Genomic DNA, 27,061 nt, shown 5'->3' with positions numbered 1-27,061 from the left:
CTCCTCAGTCCTCCTCCTCCTCCTGGGTCCTCCTCCTCCTCCTCCTCCTGGGTCCTCCTGGGTCTTCCTGATCCTCCCCAGTCCTCTTCCTCCTCCCCTCCTCAGTCCTCCTCCTACTCTTCCTCCTCGTCCTCAGTCCTCCTCATCAGTCCTCAACAGTTCTCCTCCTCCCCAGTCCTCCTCCTCCTCCTGGGGCCTTTTCCTGGGTCCTCCTCCTGGGTCCTCACCCTCCTGGGTCCTCCTCCTCCTGGGTCCTCCTTCTCCTCCTCAGTCCGTCTCCTCCTCCTCCTCAGTCCTCTTCCTCTTCTTCCTCCTCCTCCTCCCTCTCAGTCATCCTCCTCAGCCATCCTCCTCAGCCATCCTCCTCAGTCCTCCTCCTTCTCAGTCCTCCTCAGTCCTCCTCCTGAGTCCTCCTCCTCCTGAGTCATCCTCCTCAGTTCTCCTCCTCCTCCTCCTAGGTCCTCCTTCTGGGTTCTCCTCCTCCTCCTCCTCCTGGGTCTTCCTGATCCTTCTCCTCCCTCTCAGTCATCCTCCTCAGTCATCCTCCTCAGTCATCCTCCTCAGCCATCCTCCTCAGCCATCCTTCTCAGCCATCCTTCTCAGCCATCCTCCTCAGTACTCTTCAGTACTCTTCAGTACTCTTCAGTACTCTTCAGTACTCTTCAGTCCTCAAAATTTTTGTCCGCTAATGTCCACCAATGTCCGCTAATGTCCACCAATGTCCATCCAAGTCCGCCAATGTCCGTCCGGGTCCGCCAATGTCCGTCCGAGTCCGCCAATGTCCGTCCGAGTCCGCCAATGTCCGTCCGAGTCCGCCAATGTCCGTCCGTGTCCACCAATGTCCCAAAAAACACGTCCGTTGTCTCATAGAATCCAAAAAGGACAGGACATAGGCGGACATAGACGGACATGACACCCCCCCCAATATGAAGCCTCATTACTACCCCGTCCTTTGTATAAGGACTTGTGAAATTTACCTCAGTCGTGTGGCTAACTTAAATGTCCCTGTGAACAGCCGGCGGATTGCTTTGAAATGAAAATCCAGTTATTTTAGAAACGTACAAATTAAATGTAACTATGTAAAATACTTATTTCAGATTGTGGGATATAACCGTATCAGATGGGTTAGATTTGGAGGATTGGGTATTGATGAGAAACAAAGAATATAGAGCAGATTCAAAGCTTGGTTTAATACAATATTATGTTAGAATATTTATCATACCAATATTATTGAAAGCAATCTCGGTTCTATTTGCCCTCATCTCTATTGTGGTGAGTTTTTATCGAATATTGTTGTTTTTAAGCAGCATATTTTAACCCAAAGTAAATCGATATTATAGTACACAATATGATGTAACTGTTCTTCTTTGCTATATAGTGTTCGTTATACTGCAGAAATGTGTGTAAACTTTAGCCTTTTAAAACTTCAGATAATATGGAGTGAAATGGTTTTCTCAGTAAAACATCCTACCTTAACGATATGTGCTCTTCTGGTTGATTTTGTGAAAAGTCCAGCTATGGTCGTGGTGAGTGCTTTAATTGATGTAAAATTTGTGTTTTGTGGTATCATATTACATTTCTTTGCATGCTACAAAAAGACGTCAGATTTCAACATTTCAACGAGCGCAAACCATAATTTTCTCCGTAATCTCACTTTCCACTGATCGCATCCTGTCCCTCAGTACACACAATAAATTTCAGCAGGTGGAGCACTTTCCCGAATTTCACATTCCATTCTTCACCACGATTGAAAGGATCAAGCTCGGAAACATTGAATTTTTCACATATCTCGTTGCGATCGAAGCTGGCAAGCATTTCCATAAGATCTGAGACTTGCTCGTACACGGTGTAGGACTCTTCCTCTGATTTGGGGTTGTAATCCGCCACTGCATCCTCGATATCTCTATTAATAGCCTCTGTGTCTGTCATGTGGAGGATAAGAAATAGGGTTGAAATCATCAGGAGGGTGCTTCTTGGTTGCATGTTTGCTGTTTCCTTAGAATAAATGAGGTTGTTTATTGTTTAATTTAAAACGTTCGTGTGTTTGATCGAAACTGCATATTCAATGGAACATCAAAATATTGCGAACTAACAAATTCAATAACTAAAGTATCTCAATATTTAAGAAACCATATCGTACAAAACTTAACACTCATACAAGTAAATACCGGCAACATAAATTTATTTATCAAGAATGTGCTGCGATTTGTCAAAGCTATCGCTATCCATAATATGCATTAATGCAGGACATTTGGAATGCGGCGATGTAAATGTTCAAACCGCGTAAGTGATAACAACCCCAGTCACTAAAATGGACTGTCAGCGAGTATTTCAAACCAGCACAAGACACGAAATACCTTCTGGACAGACCCCCTACTCTTCAACACTTAATTAGGTTAAAACTGTGTGTCAGTTTAATGGGAATCCCAGTCCAGCACATGTGCGAACAGTTATCGCTTACAAAAGACCAAGTTCTGGCTACAGCTTTTCAAGATATTAATTCGATCTGACGGACGACTGACGAGTAATATACCTTATTATATGAAATTTATACCTCACTTATACAGTCCGACAGTAAATTTGTGCGATTTTCTTATAGAAGGAGGTGCGATTCGAGCTCTATTTTTTCATAGAAGATAATGAATAGCAATGGAACGCATTGAAACCGCATTTGATAAAAATAAATGAACCCGTAAAATGAAGTGATGATGAGCTGGAAGTGGAAAACACTGTCATAGTGATGGTAGAAGCGGGGGATCATACACTTATTCTATACAATTTTACGGTCAATCTCAGCTTTTCTCATGGTCAAATAACACCAAGCTCAGTAATTATATAGATTCATAACGATACTGGAAACTTCTGGGGTTTACAAGTTATCGCTATGTATCATTTAGGCATGTAGTTATATAATAAGCATGAAGACCTAATAGTCTTCCGTAAGGGCTGCAATCACCTTTGGATTGCATGATGCATGTCTTTTTTTTCTGTAATTTCGAGGTGGAAAAGGTCCAGGCGACCACCTACTCCAAGCAAGGCATCTGATACTATACAACACAATACAATTTATTTATAAATCACTATTAGTACAGTCAAATACGTCTTTTTGTCGGACAAAATTCGCAACAAAGCGATTTTAACGGGATATGTTCGGGACAGGTCCCAGGAATCATTCCAGAGAGTTCCCAAAAAAAAAGACTTCAGGAAAATCCACAATTACCACTTTTCTACCACCTTTTTACCACTTTGGTTTTCCGCAAATAAGTCACGTTCTGAATATCCTAGAAGATTCTAGTTAAAAGCAGTGTGTTTAGAAAACAAAGAAGAACAACTTTTTCTCTAACAACTTTTTCAAAAATAAATTATTTAATTAATTAATCAAATAATTAAAAAAATTTAAAATATTTCAAAAATATATTTTGATAAAAATGTTCACAATTACATTCCACGTATAATGAACTAATTTTTATAAAACTTTCGAAAATTTTCACTTTCAATATTTTGGACTTGTAAAATTTTCGAAATTTGTAAAGAATAACCACTATTTACCACTTTTTACCACATTGAATCTCCGCTAATAAAACGACTTCTGAATGTCGTAGAAGGTTCTAGATTGAACATAAAAAGAGAACAACTTTTTATCTGATAACCTTTGGATTAAATAATTAATTAATTAGTTATTCGATTATTAAACAAATATTCAAAAATTATAATAATTATTTTCGATCAAAATATTTTAAAATTACATAACACGAATAATTGACAACTTTTCATTAAACTAATCGGAAAATCGAAGCAGTACTTTATATAACCATATATACTAGATAAGAGTCTTACTTATGAGTCCTCAGCTGGCACATTGGTGCAATTGTGCTGACGTTTGAGGCAGGTTGATCCACAATGTATTCCTGCTTTTCTGCATGAACAAGTATTGCCACAACCTGACTTTAAACAGTTGCAACTGATGTTTTGAATGATCTTTTTCGGAGCTGTACTCATAAGAGTGGTCACTGGTACATGCGTCCCATTGTTCATCTTCCATCCCCATTCCCCAGCTTATCATCTATGAGGTCATTCTCATCCCACGCCTGCAGCTGATGGTAAACACGATAAGAATGTTGTTCAGCTGCCCCCTGTATAAGTAATGTTTCAAATCGGTATTATAGCAGCAACGTGGTCGTTAAATAACACTTAGAAATCAAAATGTCCTCCAAGATTAGGGGGAGTGGGGGTGCCATTAGTCAATACACATACGTTGAGTCTTATAATCAACATGTACTCGTGTTTGCGAACATGCTGTAAACTGCACTATAACATATTATTGCAATAGGCCATTACATTCGGAATATGATCTGAAAAGATGGCGCGAAACGGATTGAAAATGACGAAGTTATCAAGCAATTTGTTTATCTCGTTAGCGAAACTGATTGGGTTATCAATGATTACCCAATCGTTAATCACGTGACAGGGTGTTAGGATACTGTAATTGGGCTTTCTGCACGATTTCTGTGCCACTCATTCACTGGATCAGACACCACCAGTCGGATCCACGGAGTTGGTAAGGATCGGCTATTCAGAACGATTCCGATAGTGGGAATCTAGTGCACTAAGCTACGGAGAAAGTCACGTGAAATTTTTGGGCGAGCGAATTAGTAAGAGCCTAACGTATGTGCACTATACCGGTCCTCCCCCCTCCCCCACACAATAACTTACCCTGTCTGTAATCCGATTTGAGGATTTATCATTTGGTGCGATCTCTACGTTACAGAATGGACATTTGTTTAAACCGTGTTTGTGGACTAAAGATGGTTCTGAGTCGGTTACAACGGACTCATCTTCATTGGCCGATATGAATCTTTGGAACTGGTCTATGGTCACTGTCTGCAATAACATACAATAGACGTCACTCTGAGCAGAATCAGTCAGGCCGTTGTACTGCCGTTTAATTTCGTTCATTGACCAGGGGTTGTTGATCCAACCTGTGTTACGATGGTTTGTTTATTTATACAGAGTATGAGAGGCCTCAGGATAATGAATAGGACTGTAACCATCCGTTTCAAACTTGCTGGGCATAGTTTAAAAGTTAGTGTACTTACTTAAAAGATAAATAGTTAAAATAGTACCTGGGGACAGCAACCCTTTCCAGATTTCATTCCATACAAATTTACTTTGTCGATCATTCGCTATTCACCGGAATTAACTCCTCATTTGCCTGGTAAATTAAAAAATAGTATTGGTTAAGAATGCCTCTAGTTGCGCTCTCGAGTCTCGGTTGACATAAAACTTAAAAGTAAAACGGTAAAAACAAAATATTACTATTATTGTACATATATAAGAGGTTGCGTGTGGGTAGTCACTTTTGGGCCACCCTGTATATTAGTTGACAGCTACTTACATAGAATCTGCACGCGTACAGTATCAGGCACACGATGTGTTCTTCTGTTTTCAAAATGTCAACTATTTGGAGTGATTTCAGTCCTCGATTTTTAGCAGATTCAACTTTTTTACGAAGAGAAGTCAACATAAAGTAAAAGCTGAAGCTTACACTTCCAAACGATAAACTGACAATCAGAGATAAGATCTCTAGTTAGCGATTGAAAAATTGCTAAGTCTTGTTTAAACAACCATTTTAACAATCTAGTTAAGCACAATACTAAGTCGAGAGATATGATATGTTAATAGTTATAAGCTAGAATAGTATCGTACAAATTTGGATATTTTACCGTATATTCCATTTATCTGCATCTTTTTTTATCTGTTATCTAATCTATGTGACGATGTATGTTCTGTTATTCAAGTAAATTCATTTTACGTTTCACGTCACGGCAAATATTTTTGATAAAAATTATATTTTGAAATTTAAAAAAATTTAATTATTATTTAATTAATTAATCAATTATAAATATCTAATCCAAAGGTTGTCACATAAAATGTTGTTCTCTTTTATGTTTTGAACACATTGGTTCAATCTAAAACCTTCTACGACATTCAGAAGTCGTTTTATTAGCGGAGATTCAATGTGGTAAAAAGTGGTAAATAGTGGTTATTCTTTACTAATTTCAAAAATTTTTAAAGTCCAAAATATTGAAAGTGAAAATTTTCAAAAGTTTTATAAAAATTGGTTCATTATACGTGGAATGTAATTGTGAACATTTTTATCAAAATATATTTTTGAAATATTTTAAATTTTTTTAATTATTTAATTAATTAATTAAATAATTTATTTTTGAAAAAGTTGTTAGAGAAAAAGTTGTTCTTATTTGTTTTCTAAACACACTGCTTTAAACTAGAATCTTTTAGGATATTCAGAACGTGACTTATTTGCGGAAAACCAAAGTGGTAAAAAGGTGGTAGAAAAGTGGTAATTGTGGATTTTCCTGAAGTCTTTTTTTTGGGAACTCTCTGGAATGATTCCTGGGACCTGTCCCGACCATATCCCGTTAAAATCGCTTTGTTGCGAATTTTGTCCGACAAAGGCTTAAATTAGGACGGATTTGACTGTACTATATCTTTTTTTTCAAAACATCTCAGTACATTGTGCAGAAAGTTGGAGATTTAAAATTTTGGAAGCATGTAGGGATTTAGATCGATTGTATATACTAAAAATACTCTAGCACAATTGTAACTGCAGTTTTACAGGACTCTAAATGCTTAATGAACACACTTGCAGGTACCACCCGACACCCGTTTTCACACTATGGCAACGTAATATTATTACGTTAGTCATTTTAGACTCCCCCCGTTACCCACTCTTCACAAAGCTGTTCTGTAGAAATAACAAACTACCTCCCGTTAGGCGCCAGTTTTGTCTTTTCTTGTATTGTACTGAATAATGTGTATGTTATGAGTATTGAGTATCCTCTAAGTATGTTATGAGTATTAAATACCTTTAAAATATGTACCTTGGTCTCCGGATTTCTGATCAATCCTAGATGGATGTGATTGCAAAGGAACTACTTTCGTAATGTCTCTTCCTTATCATTTGTGCTACGAGTTTCGAGGGGTCCATTGCACGGGATGTAATACTGATAACATAATTCAACTTACAAGATAAGATTGTCATATATCGTCATGGAACAGCGTTTTTTCTTGTATTTGTAATTAATTACGTTACTGATAAGGAAAAACAGAAACGAACAAGAATGTTGCCGCGGTATCACCACCCACGATCAAATTTCCCTACTGCCTACAATGCGAATTTTGTTTTACTTTATTGTATCCCAGAGTGGTGTTTGGCGCACGTGATAATCGTTTACCTTACTCGGGATTATTACGACGGGTTTATTAACGACCGGTTAAAATATGGTTCGGGGAAAATATGGCGAAATTGCTCAAAACCCACCACATTTTCCCGGTCGCCATTTTACCGGTGTCCAACCTTTCAATTTTAGATTCAAAAATTTTGTCTCAGATGTAAATTTCCTTATTAGAGATAAGCAAGTTTAGAAATTTTCGCATTGCTAAAACTTGTGAAACAAGTCGAATTATCAATAATTGTTGACAGTAGACAGAAATAATGACTCGTGGTTAATCAAACTAGATGGAAAATAATTTTCTTCGAAAGAATGCATCGTTCGCATTGTTTAGAATTATGAATAAATGACTGATGAAACTGATTCATGTTATTGACAGTTTTGATTAATTCAAGTTTTAATTTAACTGTTACTTTTACTTTGAGTCCTATTTAATTATGTAGAGATAGTCAATACCTAAGAAATTAAAAATTGGCCTATTTAAATCAACTTTGACAATAAGGATATATGACAAGAATTGGGCAAAAAGGTGAATTTTTTGCAATTTCAGCCAAATGAAGTCGAAAAACCTACAACAAGTGTCCCAATAGTCTTCTTTAGTGCATATAAGACAACGATTAAAATATGAGCACCCATACCCCTTGGGAACCCTTAAAGCTGAGACGGCGGGTTTATTAACGACCGGTGAAAATGTGGTTCGGGAAAAATATGGCGAAATTACCCTAAACCCGCCACTTTATCCCGGTCATAATAATCCCAAGTAAGGTACATATATTATATTAGGCGTGCAGAACTTGAAAAATTCTGCGTGCATCTGAGGTGTCGCCGTCGATCTGTATGTGGTTTGGTTGTACCTTATCGGACCTTATTTGGACGGACATTACGTGAACGAACATAATTATGAACGGGCATTAATATGAACGCTCGAAGGCATTCAAAACCATTAAAAATCCGAATTTTTTTAAATTTTTTGACGTTTTTTTAATTTCAGCAAATGATTTTTAAATCCATTTTTTATACAGTAAATAAGAAAAGCAGTCATTAAGCAGTAAAAATGTTAAAACATGTGAACATGATCAGTGTCTAATATCACATATCATCTTCATCAAATGAGTTTTCGTGCATGAAATAGTCCATGCTTAAACAAGCATCAGTGATTTCTAGCTTTATGGAAACTTTTTTATCAAACTACCCCGGTCCTGCATTTCAGTGTTAACTTTTACAAGCCATTCGGCGTGAAGTGGTTTTATCTTAGACAACTTTAGGTTAATCTTAACATCACGTGGAGCTTTCCTAGCACTGTTTCATTACCTCCCCTCAGTAATATGAACTATAACAACGTCGGACAATGTCCTTGGCAACACGATTTACCGTAATATCTAGAGGCTGGAACAAGTTTGTCATGTTGGCGGGGACTAGCTCATGAACTATGTTGTTGAGTGTCATAATTTCGTTGACTTTTTCCGCCAAGTGACCCTTGAAAACATCATAGACTAGTAGAGTTTTTTGTGCCTCCGGCAGACCAAGGAGAACCTTTCCGTCGTTAACTTACGGCACAATAAAGTTCTCATAGTTGCCATATTCTGGACAAAAAGTTCGAAATGGAAAAATTTTTGAAAAAATTTCAACGGACTTTAACTTGGACGGACATTAATTGAACGGACTTTATTTGAACGTACATTAAGATGAACGCTAGGGCCTCCAGCGTTCAAGTAATGTTCGTCCAAATAAGGTCCGATAAGGTAGATTATTTCATATTTTGCTCAGATATGACTAATATGCTATATTAATGTATTAGAGTGAATTGTAACCCGATGGAAACCTGTGTAACAGTCGTCAAGCACCAAAAACTGGTTGCTATGCCTGTAATTAAATAACACATAACTGGCGTCGCGCGCGCAAAATATACTCCTTTTATACACATAATTATAGGGGAGTGGTCTATATTGCGAAGGAGCAGACTTTTGTCATCACCATAGCGCCGTCGGGCTACCTCATATATCCAAACCCGATTACTTATTCCCTACGATCTTTTTGCCTTCGGCAAGAGTAGGACAAAAATTATAAGTATCTAAGGCAAGCCAGCTTTGACCTTTATTCTAACTGCATTTTCAGTGTGCACCAATCATCAGCGAAGTTTCCAAGTTAAACGTTTCATTACGTTATAACGTATTTCATTTTTGTTATTTTATACTGTTAACTTTTCCGAAACCTGTATCCATATACTTAGGGTGGATCGTGAGTATTTTTTGAGACTCCCGAAGAAAATGGCCAAATTCTCATTCTCAAAATTATTTTTGAGTTTTTTTGAGAAAAGTTTGCAGGAGATGCGAAAAACTCATTCTCAAAAATTTATTTTGAGTATTTTTGCATTGATATGAAGAATAATTTGGTATATCACTATTTTTGATTGAATAATTTTTGAGAAAATGATAAATCCATGCTGAATTTCTCAGATTCAAAAACAATTTCTGAGTAGACAATTTTTGAGAAAATGAGAAATCCATGCCAAATTTCTCAGATTCAAAAATAATTTTTAAGACATTTTTCGAGTATTGCCGGCAAAAACGGTCAAATTCTCAGATTCTTAAATACTCATAATCCCCCCTCTTCGAACTTTTGCTTAAAATTTTAAAACGTTGTTCAAATCTCCACTATTAACGCAAATTCCATTGTTGTGGATTATAAGGACCAATCTGAATCATGTATTTGTATTACTCAACATACAACTTTCACAGTATATTTTAGATAATTAGTCGGGCCCGTGCTCCCGGTGTAGATTAGTTGCTCCTCAAGTTGAGCGCTTACCAAAATACTTCAACAGACCTCTTTGTATAATTCTCTATCATAAGATCTTCTCCTAAAATCTTTAAATGATTGAGAACAGCGGTTTAAGTTTTTTTAAACGTTAAATCTTATCATTATGATAAAGTAAAGTAGTTTTTGTACAAATATGATAACGATTCAAGTCACTATCACAGATTATGAGTCAGCAAGTAACAGTTGTTACTTCCGAGGGTGGAAATCGTGAATGGAGTCACGGCCTATTTGGATGTTTTGACGACTGTGGAGAGTGTCTGCTCGCTTGGTGTTGTCCGTGTATCACCTTCGGTTTGAATGCCCGAGATTCTGGGTGCTGCTGTGATGGTTGTTGTGGTGCGTTCTGTGGCTGCCTATTCTTCTTCTGCCCATTTTCGCTGTGTGCCTGGTGTTGTTGTATTAGGCCGAATATTCGGAGGAACCACAGGATCCCAACTAATTGCTGTGCAGATTGGCTGGCGATAATGTGTTGTCCGTGTTGTGCTCTCATCCAAGAACGACAACAGTGCAAGACATCTACAACTCAAGTTGTAAATGTAGTGGTGCAAACCCCAGTCACTCAAGCACCTTCATCCTACATCCCTCCACAGCAGTACGTCACAGGACCCCCTCAACAGTACGCTGCTGGGCCTCCTCAACAGTACGCCGCTGGAGCCCCTGAACAGTACCCGCCTGGACCCCCTCAACAGTACGCCCCTCAACCCCTTCAACAGTACCCGCCTGGACCCCCTCAACAGTACGCCCCTCAACCCCTTCAACAGTACCCGCCTGGACCCCCTCAACAGTACGCCCCTGACGCTCAACAGTACGCACCTGAAGTACCCCCGCCGTACGCTCCAAGTGCTCCTGCTGTGTAACCTGATAATCTATGCTACTAACTATCATATTAATCTCTGTTTTGATATGCTACGTCCTGATAGAGAAGCGATCCTCTATACAATTGCATAAGAACTTCTTATTAAGAAGTGTCGAGTGTATCTGTTGTATATTTATAGTTTAGCTGTCAAATCAAGAAGACCCTTCACGAACCGCTTTGATTTATTAATAACGTTTTGAAAAATAATCAGACAGAATGTTTTATCAAACAATTCATTGTCTTTAGCTGTTTAATTACTATTTTAATGGATTAATTATTTGATTGCTTTTGCCATATTTTGCATTTAAAAAATGTAAACACACTCTTATTTGGATACTATACAGGGGGGGGGGGGGGGTGCAGGTGAGTACACTGACACATACGTTGGGGCTTATTTTTCAGTCACTTGAGTACCTGATTGAAATAATTATTTCTGGAATGACTTGCTACTGCTTTATCACTCATCCGAGTGATAATCAAAAACGAGGTTTTTTTCGAATGAATGTTCGTTGTCGCGGTTTTTAGATTGTAATGTATTGTACTTGGCCTTATAAAATACATCTTTCCTGAAGCTGAAGGGGAAAAAGGTGGAGCTCTAGCTACTCAGATGACCAAGATATCAAGCATAAAGAATTTGTATAATACGTATTATATAGTTTAAATAAACCAGCGATTATACAAACTTAAAGTTTTATTTGTACAACGCTCCCCTCCCGGGTAGAGCACTCTTGAAACTGGATTTCTCCAAATAAACATCATATTATATAGCTTATTCAAGAAGAAATGTTTCCATACTTTACGTAATATCAGAAAAATCCGATTCCTGCTGAATCCGAAACAGATAAAGGTCATCGTTAACAGTTTAGTTGTAGCTACTAGCTTGTTTAGATTACTGTAACGGTTCGCACTTTGGTATTGGCGAGAAGCTTCTGTACAACTCCAGTTACTACAAAATGCTGCTGCAAAAGCTGTTGCTGCAAAAGCTGTTGCTGTTAAATTTAAACATGACCATCTTGATGACGACATGTTAAATCTTCACTGGCTTGATGTAAAGAAAAGAATTGTTTTCAAAATCTTACTGCTGTATAATAACCAATGCTCTTAAAAACCCTTTTTCTATACTTTTCCTCCTTTTTGTGTTGGACAAATTGACGTACAAGCACTAAAAGTAAAAAAGGGCAGCTAGTCAAGGAGCCCTCTTATTCAGTCAATGCTATGTTTACACTTTACGGCCGTTACATAGCATGAAGTTCTATTGACTAGGCCGAGTTTGTTTTCGAAATAAAAACCCGTTAATCTAGCCAAACTACAGTTATATGTAATAACATGAAACATTTACGTGTGATTAATTCTATTTTATCCCTCTTTAGAATATGATTTGGTTGAAGACAATACGCCTTCTCTTTCTGCAGCAAAGAGTCTTTGCTGCTCTTTCGCTTCTTCTTGCTATCGAAAGTTTTCCCAATCGATACTTTTGATATTCGGTTACCGATATTCCCTTCACGCACTTTAACATCGTTATTCAACTCATACGGTTCTTCTCACACAGCAACATTCAGTTATGTTATTTAATATAGTGTATTAATGTTACATTTTCAAGCTGTAGCTATTTAACTGTAACTGCGAGTAGGAATTTCGTGCGGCGCATCATATCATTTGTTTTCTGTGTTGCAAAACGTTACATAGCCTCTGCAGTTATTATTTATCATTGCTTACATTGTAGTAAGGGATTATCCACATAAAATGGCTAACGTAATATTATTAGTTTTTTCTTTCTTATTCTTTTTTTTTAGAGAGAAAATTCGCCAAATAGGTCCAGGATAATAATAGATAAAACTGGACGTTTAGGCAATGTGCATTGGTTGTGGGACACACTCGACTAAGTGAGAAGCAAGGTTGAGAGACCTCAGATCTCCCTTAAGAGATATCAACAGAGTGTGAGCCACTGCCTGACTAACCTGTAAATAGAGTTCGCCATACTCTAATGTAGTAATGAGTATGACAGACAGTATCTTCTAAGTTGTTAAGATTCTGCGTTTCCTTTGTCCATGGTAACGGTTACAGGCCCTTGTTGTGGTAAAAGGATAAACGCTGAGTTGCTATGTATAGTTACATGAAGGATGAGAGGCGCCAGTACTATGTATTATATTATAATTGAACATTACATATTACTCTTGCATTGTACTGAATAATGTGTATGTTAGGGGGGGGGGGGGGGGGGGGGGGGGGGGGGGGGGGGGGGGGGGGGGGGGGGGGGGGGGGGGGGGGGGGGGGGGGGGGGGTACCAATGGCATAAATGGCATAATGGAGAATTGGCCAATAAAAATTTCCATTTATGCCATAAAAAGTATGCCATTTATGCCATTTTATGACATTCTATGCCATTGGTACCCCCCCCCCCCCCCCCCCCCCCCCCCCGTTTGATATAATACATTTGTATTTTCTTTATTTGTCATATGAATCTTTAACGATCATTCCAAGCGTTATAAAGCATGAAAAATTTCTCTTATTCAAGTACTAATAATAATTTGCGAATTTAAAGTCATCCTAAAGGTCAAATATGAAGACCTAAATTCATGGCATAAATGGAGAATTGGCCAATAAAAATTTCCATTTATGCCATAAAACGTATGCCATTTATGCCATTTTATGCCATTGGTACCCCCCCGTTAGGGGCCATCTACTTATCCACATAAAATGGCTAACATAATATTATTACGTTAGCCATTTTAGACTCCCTCCGTTACCCACTCTACACAAAGCTGTTCTGTAGAAATAACAAAGCTGGCATATGAGTAGCACAATTTCCATGCATATGCCCTCCACCAAAATCTTCTATTCGAAGATTACTAAGTTACTACGAATAATGTAAAAAATCTCGAGTATCAAGTGATTTTATCACTGATCTTGGCAGGGAAGTTAATGGTATTATAAATCATTTAAGGACTGATAAAGTAAACTGTCTATGTGCAGTTACGAATTCCTTGTAGTCCTTGTTATGTAGTCCGTGGTTTACATACCTGACACCCTCACAGTTGTTGCCGTCCCCGATGGTCACAGTAGTTTGATACGTAATATTTTCCAAACCACCTTTGTATTCTCTATCATAAGATCTTCTCCTAAAATCTTGTGAATGAGAACAGCAGTTTAAGTTTTTTTTTACGTAAAATCTTATCATTATGATAAAGTAAAGTATTTTTTGTACGAATATGATAACGATCGTCACTATCACAGATTATGAGTCAGCAATTAATAATTGTTACTTCCGAGGCCGAGGGTGGAAATCAATGGAACAACGAATGGAGTCACGGCCTATTTGGATGTTTTGACGACTGTGGAGTGTCTGCTCGCTTGGTGTTGTCCGTGTATCACCTTCGGTTTGAATGCCCGAGATTCTGGGTGCTGCTGTGATGGTTGTTGTGGTGCGTTCTGCGGCTGCCTATTCTTCTTCTGCCCATTTTCGCTGTGTGCCTGGTGTTGTTGTATTAGACCGAATATTCGGAGGAACCACAAGATCCCAACTAATTGCTGTGCAGATTGGCTGGCGATAATGTGTTGTCCGTGTTGTGCTCTCATCCAAGAACGACAACAGTGCAAGACATCTACAACTCAAGTTGTAGAAGTAGTGGTGCAAAACCCAGTCACTCAAGCACCTTCATCCTACATTCCTCCACAACAGTACGCCACAGGACCCCCTCAACAGTACGCCGCTGACCTCCCTCAACTGTACCCGCCTGGACCCCCATCAACAATACGCTGCTGACCTCCCTCAACAGTACGCCCCTCAACCCCTTCAACTGTACGCGCCTGGGCCCCCTAAAATGTACGTCAGTGATGGTGAACAGTTTGCCCCTGACGCCGCTGGGCCCCCTCAACAGTACGCCCCTGACGCTCAACAGTACGTACCTGAAGCACCCCCGCCGTACACTCCAAGTGCTCCAGCTGTGTAACCTGATAATCTATGCTACTAACTATCATATTAATCTCTGTTTTGATATTCTACGTCCTGATAGAGAAGCGCTCCTCTATAAAATTGCATAAGAACTTTTTATTAAGAAGTGTCGAGTGTATCTGTTGTATATTTATAGTTTAGCTGTCAAATCAAGAAGACCCTTCACGAACCGCTTTGATTTATTAATAAAATTTTAAAATGATCAGACAGAATGTTGCATCAAACAATTCATTATCTTTAGCTGTTTAATTACTATTTTAATGAATTAATTATTCGATATTTTTGCTCATAATTTTGCCATATTGTGCATTTTAAAAATATAAACACACTTTTATTTGGACACTATGCAGGGTGGGGGGTGGGGGGGGGGGGGGGGGGTGAGTACACTGGCACATACGTTGGGGCTTATTTTTCAGTCACTTAAGTACCTGATTGAAATATTTCTGGTATGACTTGCTACTGCTATTATCACTCATCCGAGGAATATATCAAATGAAAACGATGTTTTTTTCGATTGAATGTTCGTTGTCGCGGTTTTTAGATATTTTTAATGATCATTTGATCAAGTCAAATTATAATGTATTGTACTTGGCCTTATAAAATACATCTTTCCTGAAGGGAAAAAAAGGTGGAGCTCTAGCTACTCAGATGACCGAGATATCAAGCATAAAGACTTTATATATGTATTATATAGTTTAAACAAAACGGCGATTCTACAAACTTAAAGTTTCATTTGTAAAACGTTCCCCTCCCGGGTAGAGCACTCTTGAAACTGGATTTCTCCAAATAAACATCATATTATATAGTTTATTCAAGAAGCAAAAACTCAATGGATGGTTACCGTAATGGGTGCCACATGCCTAGCATGAAATATTTACCTACTTACTTACACTTGTGTAGGTCTGTAGAAGCATTAGAATCGGGCGTTGCCTGCCACAGGCTATCCCGAATTTAGAAGCTTGCTTTCATCAAGAAGAAATATTTCCATACTTTACGCAAATGTAATATCAAAAATCCGATTCCTGCTGAATCCCCAACAGATAAAAGTCATCGTTAACAGTCTAGTTGTAGCTTGTCTAGATTACTGTAACGGTCTATACTTTGGTATTGGCGAGAAGCTTCTGCATCAACTCCAGTTACTACAAAATGCTGCTGCAAAAGCTGTTCGTGGTAAATATAAACATGACCGTCTTGATGACGACTTGTTAAATCTTCACTGGTTTGATTTAAAGAAAATAATTGTTTTCAAAATTTTACTGCTGTCTCACAGGGCATTGCTAGGATTGTTCAGGACATGTTTAGGTACTCACACCATGGTCACACATTGAAACTAATTGTACCATCTTTCAAATCTAAGTTTGGTGAGCGTAGCTTCTCTGTGATCTACAATCTCAAAGATCTACAATCTCAAAGATCTACAGACTACAATCGTCTGCCTGATACCATTTTATCGGCTCAATCACTGGAATCATTTAAAGCTCTTCTAAAGATTTTCTGTTTTAACTGCCCCTTAATGAAACTTTATATCGATAATTTATTTTGGTCAATATTGGTGTTCGATTTTTACATACAAGTATCATTTTCTGTCATTAGACTAGCGATATTTTTCAAGCATACGTTACCAGTCCTTATCTTATTCAAGTACTTTTCTGGGATGTTTAGATTAAACACTGCTGAGTATAAGTTTAATCTTTGAAGTGGTGTTATTAAACTTCAATTTATTATTATTAATATATATACATATATATTATGTATATATTATTAATTGCGTTCATTGTCAACCTAAATCGTCAAAGGGTAAGCTTTTTAAGGCATATATTTCTTCGTAAGTCCTATATAAATATGTCAGACTCACCATATTTGTGGGCCCATACTTGTGCAGGAGGTGCATTTTGCTCTCAACATCTGTATTTTGGTGACCCTCAGCCCTCAGGTCCTTTGATTACATACATTTTGTCCTAAAAAATCTGATTTTAGTCTACTTTTGAGAAGATTTAATGTTGTTCATTCATTGTGTAAATTTGTATGTAATTGATTGATTTGAAAGATTTCAATAAAAAAATATTCGTAGCCAAAGTTAGCAAAATTAAGCACGACGCCACACACAAAAGGGTTTTAGGCGATTTTCTCGAAAATTGAAGGTTTCAGGAAAAAAATTGTTAACAACAACTTGTATATAAATATGTAGATTTGCTTTCATAAGCTAAGATACTCTTGCACCTGAGGGCAAACATTGGGCGTGGTCCTATTGGGCGACTGATAAATTGGGGAAGGCTGAAACGCACTTTCGGTGCACGATGTTCTCAAAGGTACCGTTCACGTGACACGTGTTTGTAAATATGGTCCAGCAAAAAAGCCCAATATCTGCAAAATCAGTCTCAACAGTATAACATATATACCCTATAATGCACCACTTCAGTTGATAAAATTCCCAAAATTGTTGTACCTTCTTTGTAATTTACCAGTTTCAACGTCAATAATTAAATTGGTAACTCGAGATCTGCCATGAAGCGCATGATACGCTTTCTGCATTTTGTGTAATTTCGCTAGTGTTTATTCATTCAAAGCTGTGTCGTTGCATCGCATGAAGTTCTATTGACTACTCTGGCTGACTTTGTTTTTGAAATAAAAACCCGTTAATTTTGCTGTTACAGCTTATGTAATAACATAAAACATTTACGTGTGATTAATTCTATTTCACCCCTCTTTAGAATATGATTTGGTTGGAGACAATACGCTTTCTCTTTGCAGCTCTTCGCTTCTTCTTGCTATCGAAAGTTTTACAACCGATACTTTTCGTGCTCTTTGGACCTCGCTGCTGTGATTCTTCTAATTCTATTCAAAGTTATGACATTCTGGCAGACATTAAACCTTTCTACGCATTTAAACATGAAAAGCGTTCATTTCTCTTAACGTTCCTTAACTCCAAAGATGTAACTTACATCGAACGCGAGGATGTTTCCCTTTACTCTGTATCTGAAAAGGAGTTTATATTTGTGAGAGCAAAACCCGGAATTAACATCTTCAACATAGAAGAACATCCTTTCCTTTACGACATACAGCACGACTCAGCAGTTGAACCTCTTACTGTTTCTCATGAAACAATCTTCCAGTATTTGAGGAGCAAGCCCGCGAGGGATGGTAGGAATATTTCTTATCTCCATAATTCCGGGCGATGCGGTTCCACTTGAGTCGCGGCTATGATGTTTAAAACAAATCAATGTATTGTTCAGTCTGAACCGTCTTCTATCATTAATCTGGCGTGGATACTGAACGCGAAGGAATATCCCCCAAGTCGTAAATCAGTTGAGTACTTGGACTTGGTCAGAGCAGTATTTCTTCTCATCTGTCCGGATCCTGAGAAACTGTATTTCATCAAACCTTGGGGTATTCAGACGCTTTCTCTTCTTCCTCTGATACATCAAGCTTTGCCAGGGATCACCGAACTCTTCATGTATAGATCTCTTCGACCAACTGTACTGTCCTTCGCTAAAATCTTTAAGGGCAATCTCATCATAACCGGAAATACGGCAGTTTCCATGCTTCCTGTCAACTATCGTAACATCTGGAACAAAATTAAATGTGGAGCTGGCAAGGAGGCCTTTCTCTTTATCGTGCTCTGTCAGATTCATGCCTACATGCTGGAGACAAGTGACCGGAACGATATCAAGGCGTACAGCTACGAGTCTCTCTTGGAGAACAAGGAGGAATTTACCCGGAGTTTTCTGAGGGAAGTTGGTATCGGCAAGGAATATTTTCGAGATGCTCTTTCTGCTCTGGAGAGAGATTCTCAAGCTAATGTCGATTTTCTCAGTCAAAAATCTTTGGCAGAGGTTAAAAATGTGACAATCTCCGTAGAAATCATGGAATGGGTAAAGACTATCGCCATGGACGAATTTGGGATTGAAGTTGAAGGAGAGGAGGGTCGATTAACAAATTTTTATTGAAATTTAAATGTTTGCTGGTTAAAAGATATAGGGTTAACAATATCATATTCGTGATTACAACACTACTGAATTATAATACTGTAATTAAAGTCATTGTATTTGTAAGTGTGATGTGTAAACAAACTTTCCTTGATTATTTTATTTTATTTTTTTGTAATTTGCCGTACAACTACTACCTACTGTATTAAAATTAATATATCATCGATTACATATTTTGTTATGATTTATCACATTTGAATATCTTCATAGCCTATAACTTACCAGATACCCTATGATTGGATGTTTTAGGCATTACCGAAAATCAGTTTTCTGCCAATTTCTCAAAAGTTAACCATTTTAAGGCATATGCTTCTTCGTAAGTCACAGCAAAAAGGCCCACTTAAACATCTGCAAATTCAGACTCACCAGTTTAACCAGAAGTTGGAAGGAAGTCTGGAAGATAATTTCCCCGCTGCACGTGTCGACCCGGCCCCTCAGTCCTCAGTCCTAAATTACATTAATTCGTTGCAACCTGTCTGCAGTCCATGCAACCTGGCTGCAGTCCATGCAACCTGGCTGCAGTCCATGCTGTTCAAAATGTCCAACTGAAGAAATGGTGTACGATTCTGCACGGGAATAATTGTTCATGTTCTATAATAATATCACTTGATGCTGATTTCTGTGTTTGACGAGACAAACTTATTTGATAATATGGCCTGAATTTGCTGATAAATCTAATTCAATTTAAAGGTAATTAAACGGGCAGGGAGAATATGCGACGGATTCATTAGCTCAGACCCATACACGCCGTGGAACCTAACCAAGTACGAGCAGATAAAATGTTATCTTAATTATAAAATCTCTGGTCATGTTATTTTGCAGTTCAAATTTGCGGCATCAATCTTGTTGAGTTCTTTCCTAATTTTGTTCCTTTGCCACCGCATATATTTAAGAGGATGATTTTAGAATTTAAAGTAATCTATCGAAAATGTTAACTGTTGGCAATTTAAGTCGATCTCTCTAGCGCTCGTTTTCTAGGAGGGAGTAACACTTCGTTTCTACACGTCGCATTTTGAATGTGATTTATTAACTAGCTTACTACACGAAAACAGAAAACTTCTCAAAAGTTTTTTCCTTCGATAAATGACTAGCCAAATGCTTATTTCGAACGGCATTATTTTGCTCACATTTTTAATTTTTGATGCGATGAAGTTTATTAAACAGTTACACGACAAACTTGCAAGCCTGCATAGTGAATATGTATACAATTATTTTAACGCCGATTTCCACTAAAACAGATCCCCTAGAGAGATGAAACTGTGTTTAATATTGCTGCTGGCTGCGATTGTGCTGGTCACAGCAGGCAAAAAGAAGAGTGAGTCCCGGGCTGCTCTGGGCTACAAAGAGTGCCCTGAGCACAAAGAGAACTACAAGAATGTGGCGAAGAAGAACAAGAAGATGAAGTGGATGAAGCCTAAAGCTCTGTCTGATATATGTCCAGGAGAACATGGGTGCCCTGCTCACGAGGTACTACCAAGTACTGGCTGCGGGTTTGGAGTAAGAGAGATTGGTGCCGGAAACTGGATCTCTACTCTGGTATTGGACAGTGAAGGGGACAGTAAATACGAGGAGGCGTATAAGCGACTTGTCTTCTACCTGACTGGTGGTAACGAGGACGGAACCGATATGGGTCTGACCGTTCCTTTGATAGTTCAGACTGGTTTAGATGAGAACTTTGAACCAGTAGGATCTTCAATGGCATTGTACCTGCCTGCGGAATATCAGAAAACCCATCCTGCCCCAACTGGGGAGGATGTCGAAATCGAGGAGTGGGATGATATTGTAGTGTACTATAGAGCATTCGGATACTCAAAGGGAAAAGAGGTGCCGGAAGAGATCTGGGATAGGGAGTTCATAAACCTGGGAGAGTCCCTCACTGACTCTGGTCTGGAATACTACTGGTGGAAAGTGATTACTGGCAGCTACAGCCACCAAAGTGAAGCAGAGCAGCGCCACGAAGTCATGTATATTGCCAGGAGACACGACTACTACGACTACAACGGCGACGATTTCAGTTTGGCGGAGGCCCAAGGCTATGAAGAGTGCGAAGGGTTCCCCGAAACTGCGAAACCCAAGGCTACGGAGGGTATCTGCGGCTCAGATGCAGAATGTCCAGATGTTGAGGAAGTTGAGAATGAGAATTGCGGGTTCGGGGTCCGAAACATTAAGGCAGGCAATTGGGTGAGCACTGAAATGGTGGAGGAAGACGGGGAGCAGAAATGGGTGAACGCATTCATCCGTCTCTTCGCCTATATTTATGGAGAAAACGATGAAGAGGCTGAGATCCCGATGACGATACCAGTATTAACGAAGACTTACATGAACAGAGACTTCGAGAACACTTACTCCAGCATGCACTTCTACCTTCCTTCGGAGTACCAAGACAACCCCCCAACTCCAACTAACGAACTTGTGGAGATTGAGGAGTGGATTGACACGAAGACCTACTACAGAGCAATCGGTGACTACGGTGCTGACGCAGATGTGATGGCTATCTGGAAGAAGGAGTTCAAAGATCTGGGTAAAGCTCTCAGTGATGCTGGGGAGAACTTTTATCCGTACATGGCCGTTACCGCTACATTCACCCGTCCTGGGTTCGGGGACCAGCGTCACGAGGCCATATTCGTGAGCCAAGATGCAGATGAGGAGTCTGAATAGTAGGAAATGTGGAAACATTTTTTTGTTAAACATATTATGCTATAATTTATCATTTTGCCTCTTGATTCATTAATAATTAAAATAATTAATAATTTGATTCGAAACTTTTAGCAAGAATAATTTAGTATACCTTTAAAGCTTTAGGTGCATATGTTTGGGCTGCAAAATTGTGAAGAAAGATTAAACTGACAACTTGTGGAGGTAACTATACTAACTCTAAGTTTGGTAAGCGTAGTTTCTCTGTGGTGGCTCCAAAGATCGACAATCGTCTGCCTGATACTTTTTTTTATTTTTTTATCTAGACACTTATTTTACTTCGGAGTATTCCAACAGCCATATTGTTACACAAGTGCAACCAGCCAATAACAGGAAGCCGAAGGATTTGTTTTTAGCCAGTGACGTTAAGGTAGTGTGCTGTGTGTACCATACTTTCTTCGCCCGAGACTTTGCTGCAATGTGCAGCTCCTCATTTAACCCTCACACCCGATTTCTCGAGTATTCGGCTGAGTAGACCGGGGGGCTGCATAGACCACTCACGATCCTTAGCTGAATGTCAACGACACTCACCCCACGACCAGGCAGGCAGTGGGATTTGAACCCGCAACCTCACGATTGCAAAGCTGGCTAACCAACTGCGCTACCTGGCCGTTAAATCGGCTAACTGTACTAAATAAATAAGAAATTACTTTTTGAAATAGGAATTCATAAATAAAATATCCGATTTAGGCGACTTTTTGGTTGAAATGTTTTACTGGGAAATACCCCCGACTCCCGAGATAACAATTTAGTACAAAATTTAGTACAAAAATAAAATGTTGGACGATTGTACGTGTATCTTATTGTAATGGGGTAGTGGATTGCAACTTTTAGCAAGAAAATGTAGTATAACATTTAATTTACGCAAATTATGATTGCGCTGAAAAATCGTGAAGACAGATCGAACTGATTAGGACAAAGGATACTACAGATTCACAAAATTAATTACAAAAATCAACATCGTCATTAAGTCATCAGTCTACAACTACTTTTATGATAAATTGAAAATAAGCAAATCGCCATAAATGTTGAGAAATTTCAAAGAATTTTCAAATATTGAAAAAGAAAGATTCAGGAGATATTTTTAGGGTTTTTTATCTCCAAAATCAAAATGTTGACTAAAGATGAAAAATACTATACATTTTTGAAACTATTTCATTGTTTAACGATAATTTTTTTCCCTGCTCTTGCCGAAGGCAAAAAGATCGTAGGGAATAAGTAATCGGGTTTGGATATATGAGGTGGCCCGACGGTCCTACGGTGATGACAAAAGTCTGCTCCTTCGCAATATAGACCACTCCCCTATAATTATGTGTATAAAAGGAGGCAATTTTGCGCGCGCGACGCCAGCTATGTGTTAATTAATTACAGGCATAGCAACCAGTTTTAGGTGCTTGACGACTGTTACACAGGTTTCCATCGGGTTGCAATTTACTCTAATTCATTAATATAGCATATTAGTCATCTGAGCGGATCAATCATCAATACAAGTGTTTAGTTATTTTGTTGAAACAAGCTTAATAAATTACCGAGTGATAAAATTCAGCAAGTCGAAACAAATTAAATTATTATATCAACTGATAAACTCGTGGCCGAATATTTTACAGTTTATCGAAACTGAATGGTAAAAAGCGATTACATATTTAAGAACAGATGTTACTTTACATTTACATTCAAGAAGCAACTAAGATCAAGATTGCGGTATAGTATGCTTTTAAAGAATCCTATATAGTCGATGGTGCTGTAGATGTGTCGAGTAAGCATCAAAATGTATTAGTTTATGTTAGATACAAATAATAACTAAGATTAGACAGAATATTTTATTACAGTCAATAAAGTTGGCATACGATGCAGTATAAATATGACGTGACATGATCATACGCATCGTTAACAGTAACACGAAACAAAACCGCGCAACATATGAAATGATCTACAACCAAACCACATATAGAATATAGATCGACGGCGACACCTAAGATGCGCGCAGAATTTTCAAGTTCTGCACGCCTAATATAATGAAAACGATTATCACGTGCGCCAAACACCACTCTGGGATACAAGTAGAACAATTACATTGTAGGCAGTAGGGAAATTTAATCGTGCGTGGTGTTACCGCGGCGAAATTCTTGTTATGAATTTAAAGATGGGAGGATGAGTTCGCTCGCTGGACACCAGGGACAAAAGGATTTCGCGATTATTTTGGCCAAAAATCGCGATACCGCGAATTTTAACATACTATACATTAAACTATACATAAAATTTGTCGCAAATAATGGGAAAAATCGCGATTCCGTACATGCCGCGATTTCCTTTTGTCCCTGCTGGACACCCGAGATAAGGGTGCACTAATACTGATGAGGGACTCCAGGAGCATACTGTTGAGGAGCGTACTGTTGAGGGGGAGCATAGGACTGTGGAACTGCAGTTATCCGGTTCTGCTGTTGCTGCACTACAACAACTTGAGTTGTAGAAGGCAGACTTTCTTTCAACTGCTGTCGTTCCTGAAGTAGAGCACAGCGAAAACAAAATACAACCGCCAACCAGTCTAAATAACGGTCACCTTGGATCCCATAGTCTCTTCTGATTTTGGGTCTAAGAGAACAACCCCACGCACACATTGCGACTGGAAAACAGAAAATAAAGCCCAAGCAGCCACAAAAAGCACCACAACACCCGTCGCACCAATAACCAGGGTAGCAAGAGTCCCGCGCGTTTAAACCAAATGTTACACAAGGACAAAACCAAACTAGCGACATTTCTCCACAATCGTCAGAGCCTCCAAACAGACCATGACTCCATTCGTTGTTCCTTGGAATACCATCTTCTAGAAGTAGCACCTTGTCTCCCATCAGTATATCTCTAGCAGAATGGTTAAAAGTCCCAAAGTTGTAAAAACAGCTGTAACCAACAGATATTAGAGGTTACAAGCTACCAAAACGAGGTCCAATCAGTCAATGTTTTGGAGAACACGATGTTACTAACTATGTAAACTGCACTATGATCATAATAATATATACCGAATTTTAATTGGACTTACAGGGTGAGTTGAAAATAGTGTGTGGAATCCATATTATGAGTTAGAATCAAATGAGATGCAACAATGAAATGTGTAACGTTTATGAACTGATAGCAATACACCTTTCAAAATTTGCTCCTTCATAAAAAATTGTATCGATCTTTACATTCCACACACTATTTTCAACTCACCCTGTATATGTAAAGGAAGAGTAAACTGACAAACTTTATCTTTAAAATATTCATTTTGCCGTAAACTAGAGAGAAATCTCCCCTTCTTTCAAATTCAAGACAAACTGAAAACTCTAAATTTCAACAACGTGCGGGCTCAATAAGCTCATAAGTCATTAAATTTACGTCGTCTCAAGTTTCATCCTGTATCACGCGAGACATGACACCTCCAACCACTCCAAGCAGGAGATTAATGAATATAAAGCCGTGTTATCTCAGGACATATCTAGTATAACTAACACATAAAATACACTAGAATTACAGGGGCTTTATGTTCAGTACTAGAGACAAATCTGAAACAAAATCCAAAACCTAGAACTTTCGGGCCCTTATCACTCCATACCAGTGTGTCTTCCAATGCTACCACATGAATGGGAGATGAAATTCAACATGTGCTGTTGACATTGTGCTTGAAATTCATGGAACCCATAATATGACAAGGATAATTATAATTAATATTAATTAATTGTAATTAATTAAATATAATATTATAGCAGTTATTTATTGGTAACATTGTAGTTAATTCAACAATCACACACTTGGGTATGCATACGCATTACGCACTATCATACTTGAGCTTACAAGGGTTTGTACTGTGGTCGACGTACTGGTGGATGACCCCTAAGCTGGTGAATGAACCCTGAAAGTGAAAACATTTACTTTTTAAATTATTGGCGGAAAACTGATTTTTGGCTCCGCGATAATATAGCGAAAATACAGGTGGGTGATATATTGGGCTATAAAGCGCACAGAGACTTTCAAATACATAGGTGTACATTTTTCGCAATGTCCATCATTAATATACAGCTTATGAGTTATGAGTATGACACAACATATGTCCACAAATGCTGGTTCAGTGAGGTTTCTCACGATTTGCAGCTAACGATCACCTTGTGTGCACAACTGACTGTATCGTTATCTTTCGGGGAACAGTGTCATGAGGGGAACAGTGTCATGAGGGGAACAGTGTCATGAGGGGAACAGTGTCATGAGGGGAACAGTATCATGAGGATTGAGGGGAACAGTATCATGAGGGGAACAGTATCATGAGGGGAACAGTGTCATGAGGGGAGCAGTGTCATGAGGGGAACAGTGTCATGAGGGGAAAAGTGTCATGAGGGGAACAGTGTCATGAGGGTAACAGTATCATGAGGGGAACAGTGTCATGAGGGGAACAGTGTCATGAGGGGAACAGTGTCATGAGGGGAACAGTGTCATGAGGGGAACAGTATCATGAGGATTGAGGGGAACAGTATCATGAGGGGAACAGTATCATGAGGGGAACAGTGTCATGAGGGGAGCAGTGTCATGAGGGGAACAGTGTCATGAGGGGAAAAGTGTCATGAGGGGAACAGTGTCATGAGGGGAACAGTATCATGAGGGGAACAGTGTCATGAGGGGAACAGTGTCATGAGGGGAACAGTGTCATGAGGGGAACAGTGTCATGAGGGGAACAGTGTCATGAGGGGAACAGTATCATGAGGGGAGCAGTGTCATGAGGGGAGCAGTGTCATGAGGGAAACAGTATCATGAGGGGAGCAGTGTCATGAGGGGAACAGTGTCATGAGGGGAACAGTGTCATGAGAAGAACAGTGTCATGAGGGGAACAGTGTCATGAGGGGAACAGTGTCATGAGGGGAACAGTGTCATGAGGGGAACAGTGTCATGAGGGGAACAGTATCATGAGGGGAACAGTGTCATGAGGGGAACAGTGTCATGAGGGGAACAGTGTCATGAGGGGAACAGTGTCATGAGGCCATATTCCTGAACTATAAGGAGGAGTCCGGACTGTAGGGAATTTGAAAAATTATTTGTTGTTAAACATATGCTGACATTAATTATGTTGTCTCTTGATTTATTAATAATTATTAGAATTAAAGGGGGGATAGGTCATAGGATTAAAACAAAGGATACTACAGTTTCACGAAATTAATTTCAAAGTCAACATCGCGATCAGTCTATAACTACTTTTATTATGAATCAAAAATAAACAAAATCGTCATAAATGTCGATAAATTTTAATTAAATTTCCAAATATCGTAAAAGCAAGAGTCAGGGCATATTTTAAGGGATTTTAATCTCCAAAATCAAAAATTTGGCTAAAGATAAAACATACTATAGATTGTGGAAATTAATTCATTGTTCAACGATAATTTGTATTTAAAGATGTGAGTATCAGTTCGCACGCTGGGCATTCAAGAGAAATTGTTTTTTGGGCGCACTAATACTTATGAGGGACTCCGGGAGCATACTA

At 38.7% G+C, this 27,061-nt stretch overlaps 2 protein-coding genes across 2 annotated transcripts in view; both read left to right on the top strand.

Annotated features, from left to right (window-relative positions):
- LOC134821270 (G-protein coupled receptor-associated protein LMBRD2-like) overlaps positions 1-27,061 on the top strand; it is a 58,494-nt gene that overhangs the window by 16,248 nt on the left and 15,185 nt on the right. The window contains exons 8-9 of the mRNA XM_063831983.1: positions 1,098-1,272; positions 1,431-1,526. Coding sequence (XP_063688053.1) covers positions 1,098-1,272; positions 1,431-1,526 — 271 coding nt within the window. The remainder of the gene's footprint in view (positions 1-1,097; positions 1,273-1,430; positions 1,527-27,061) is intronic.
- LOC134821275 (uncharacterized) lies at positions 20,110-21,645 on the top strand. Its single transcript, XM_063831990.1, has one exon. It carries the CDS (start codon positions 20,119-20,121, stop codon positions 21,523-21,525), a length of 1,407 nt encoding a protein of 468 aa, XP_063688060.1. The 5' UTR covers positions 20,110-20,118; the 3' UTR covers positions 21,526-21,645.

The sequence above is a fragment of the Bolinopsis microptera genome, chromosome 9 (assembly GCF_026151205.1).
Source record: "Bolinopsis microptera isolate Bmic1 chromosome 9, MBARI_Bmic_1.0, whole genome shotgun sequence".
Taxonomy (NCBI): Eukaryota; Metazoa; Ctenophora; class Tentaculata; order Lobata; family Bolinopsidae; genus Bolinopsis; species Bolinopsis microptera.
Note: the sequence above shows the minus strand (reverse complement) of the source record. Positions and strands in the feature narration are given on the sequence as shown.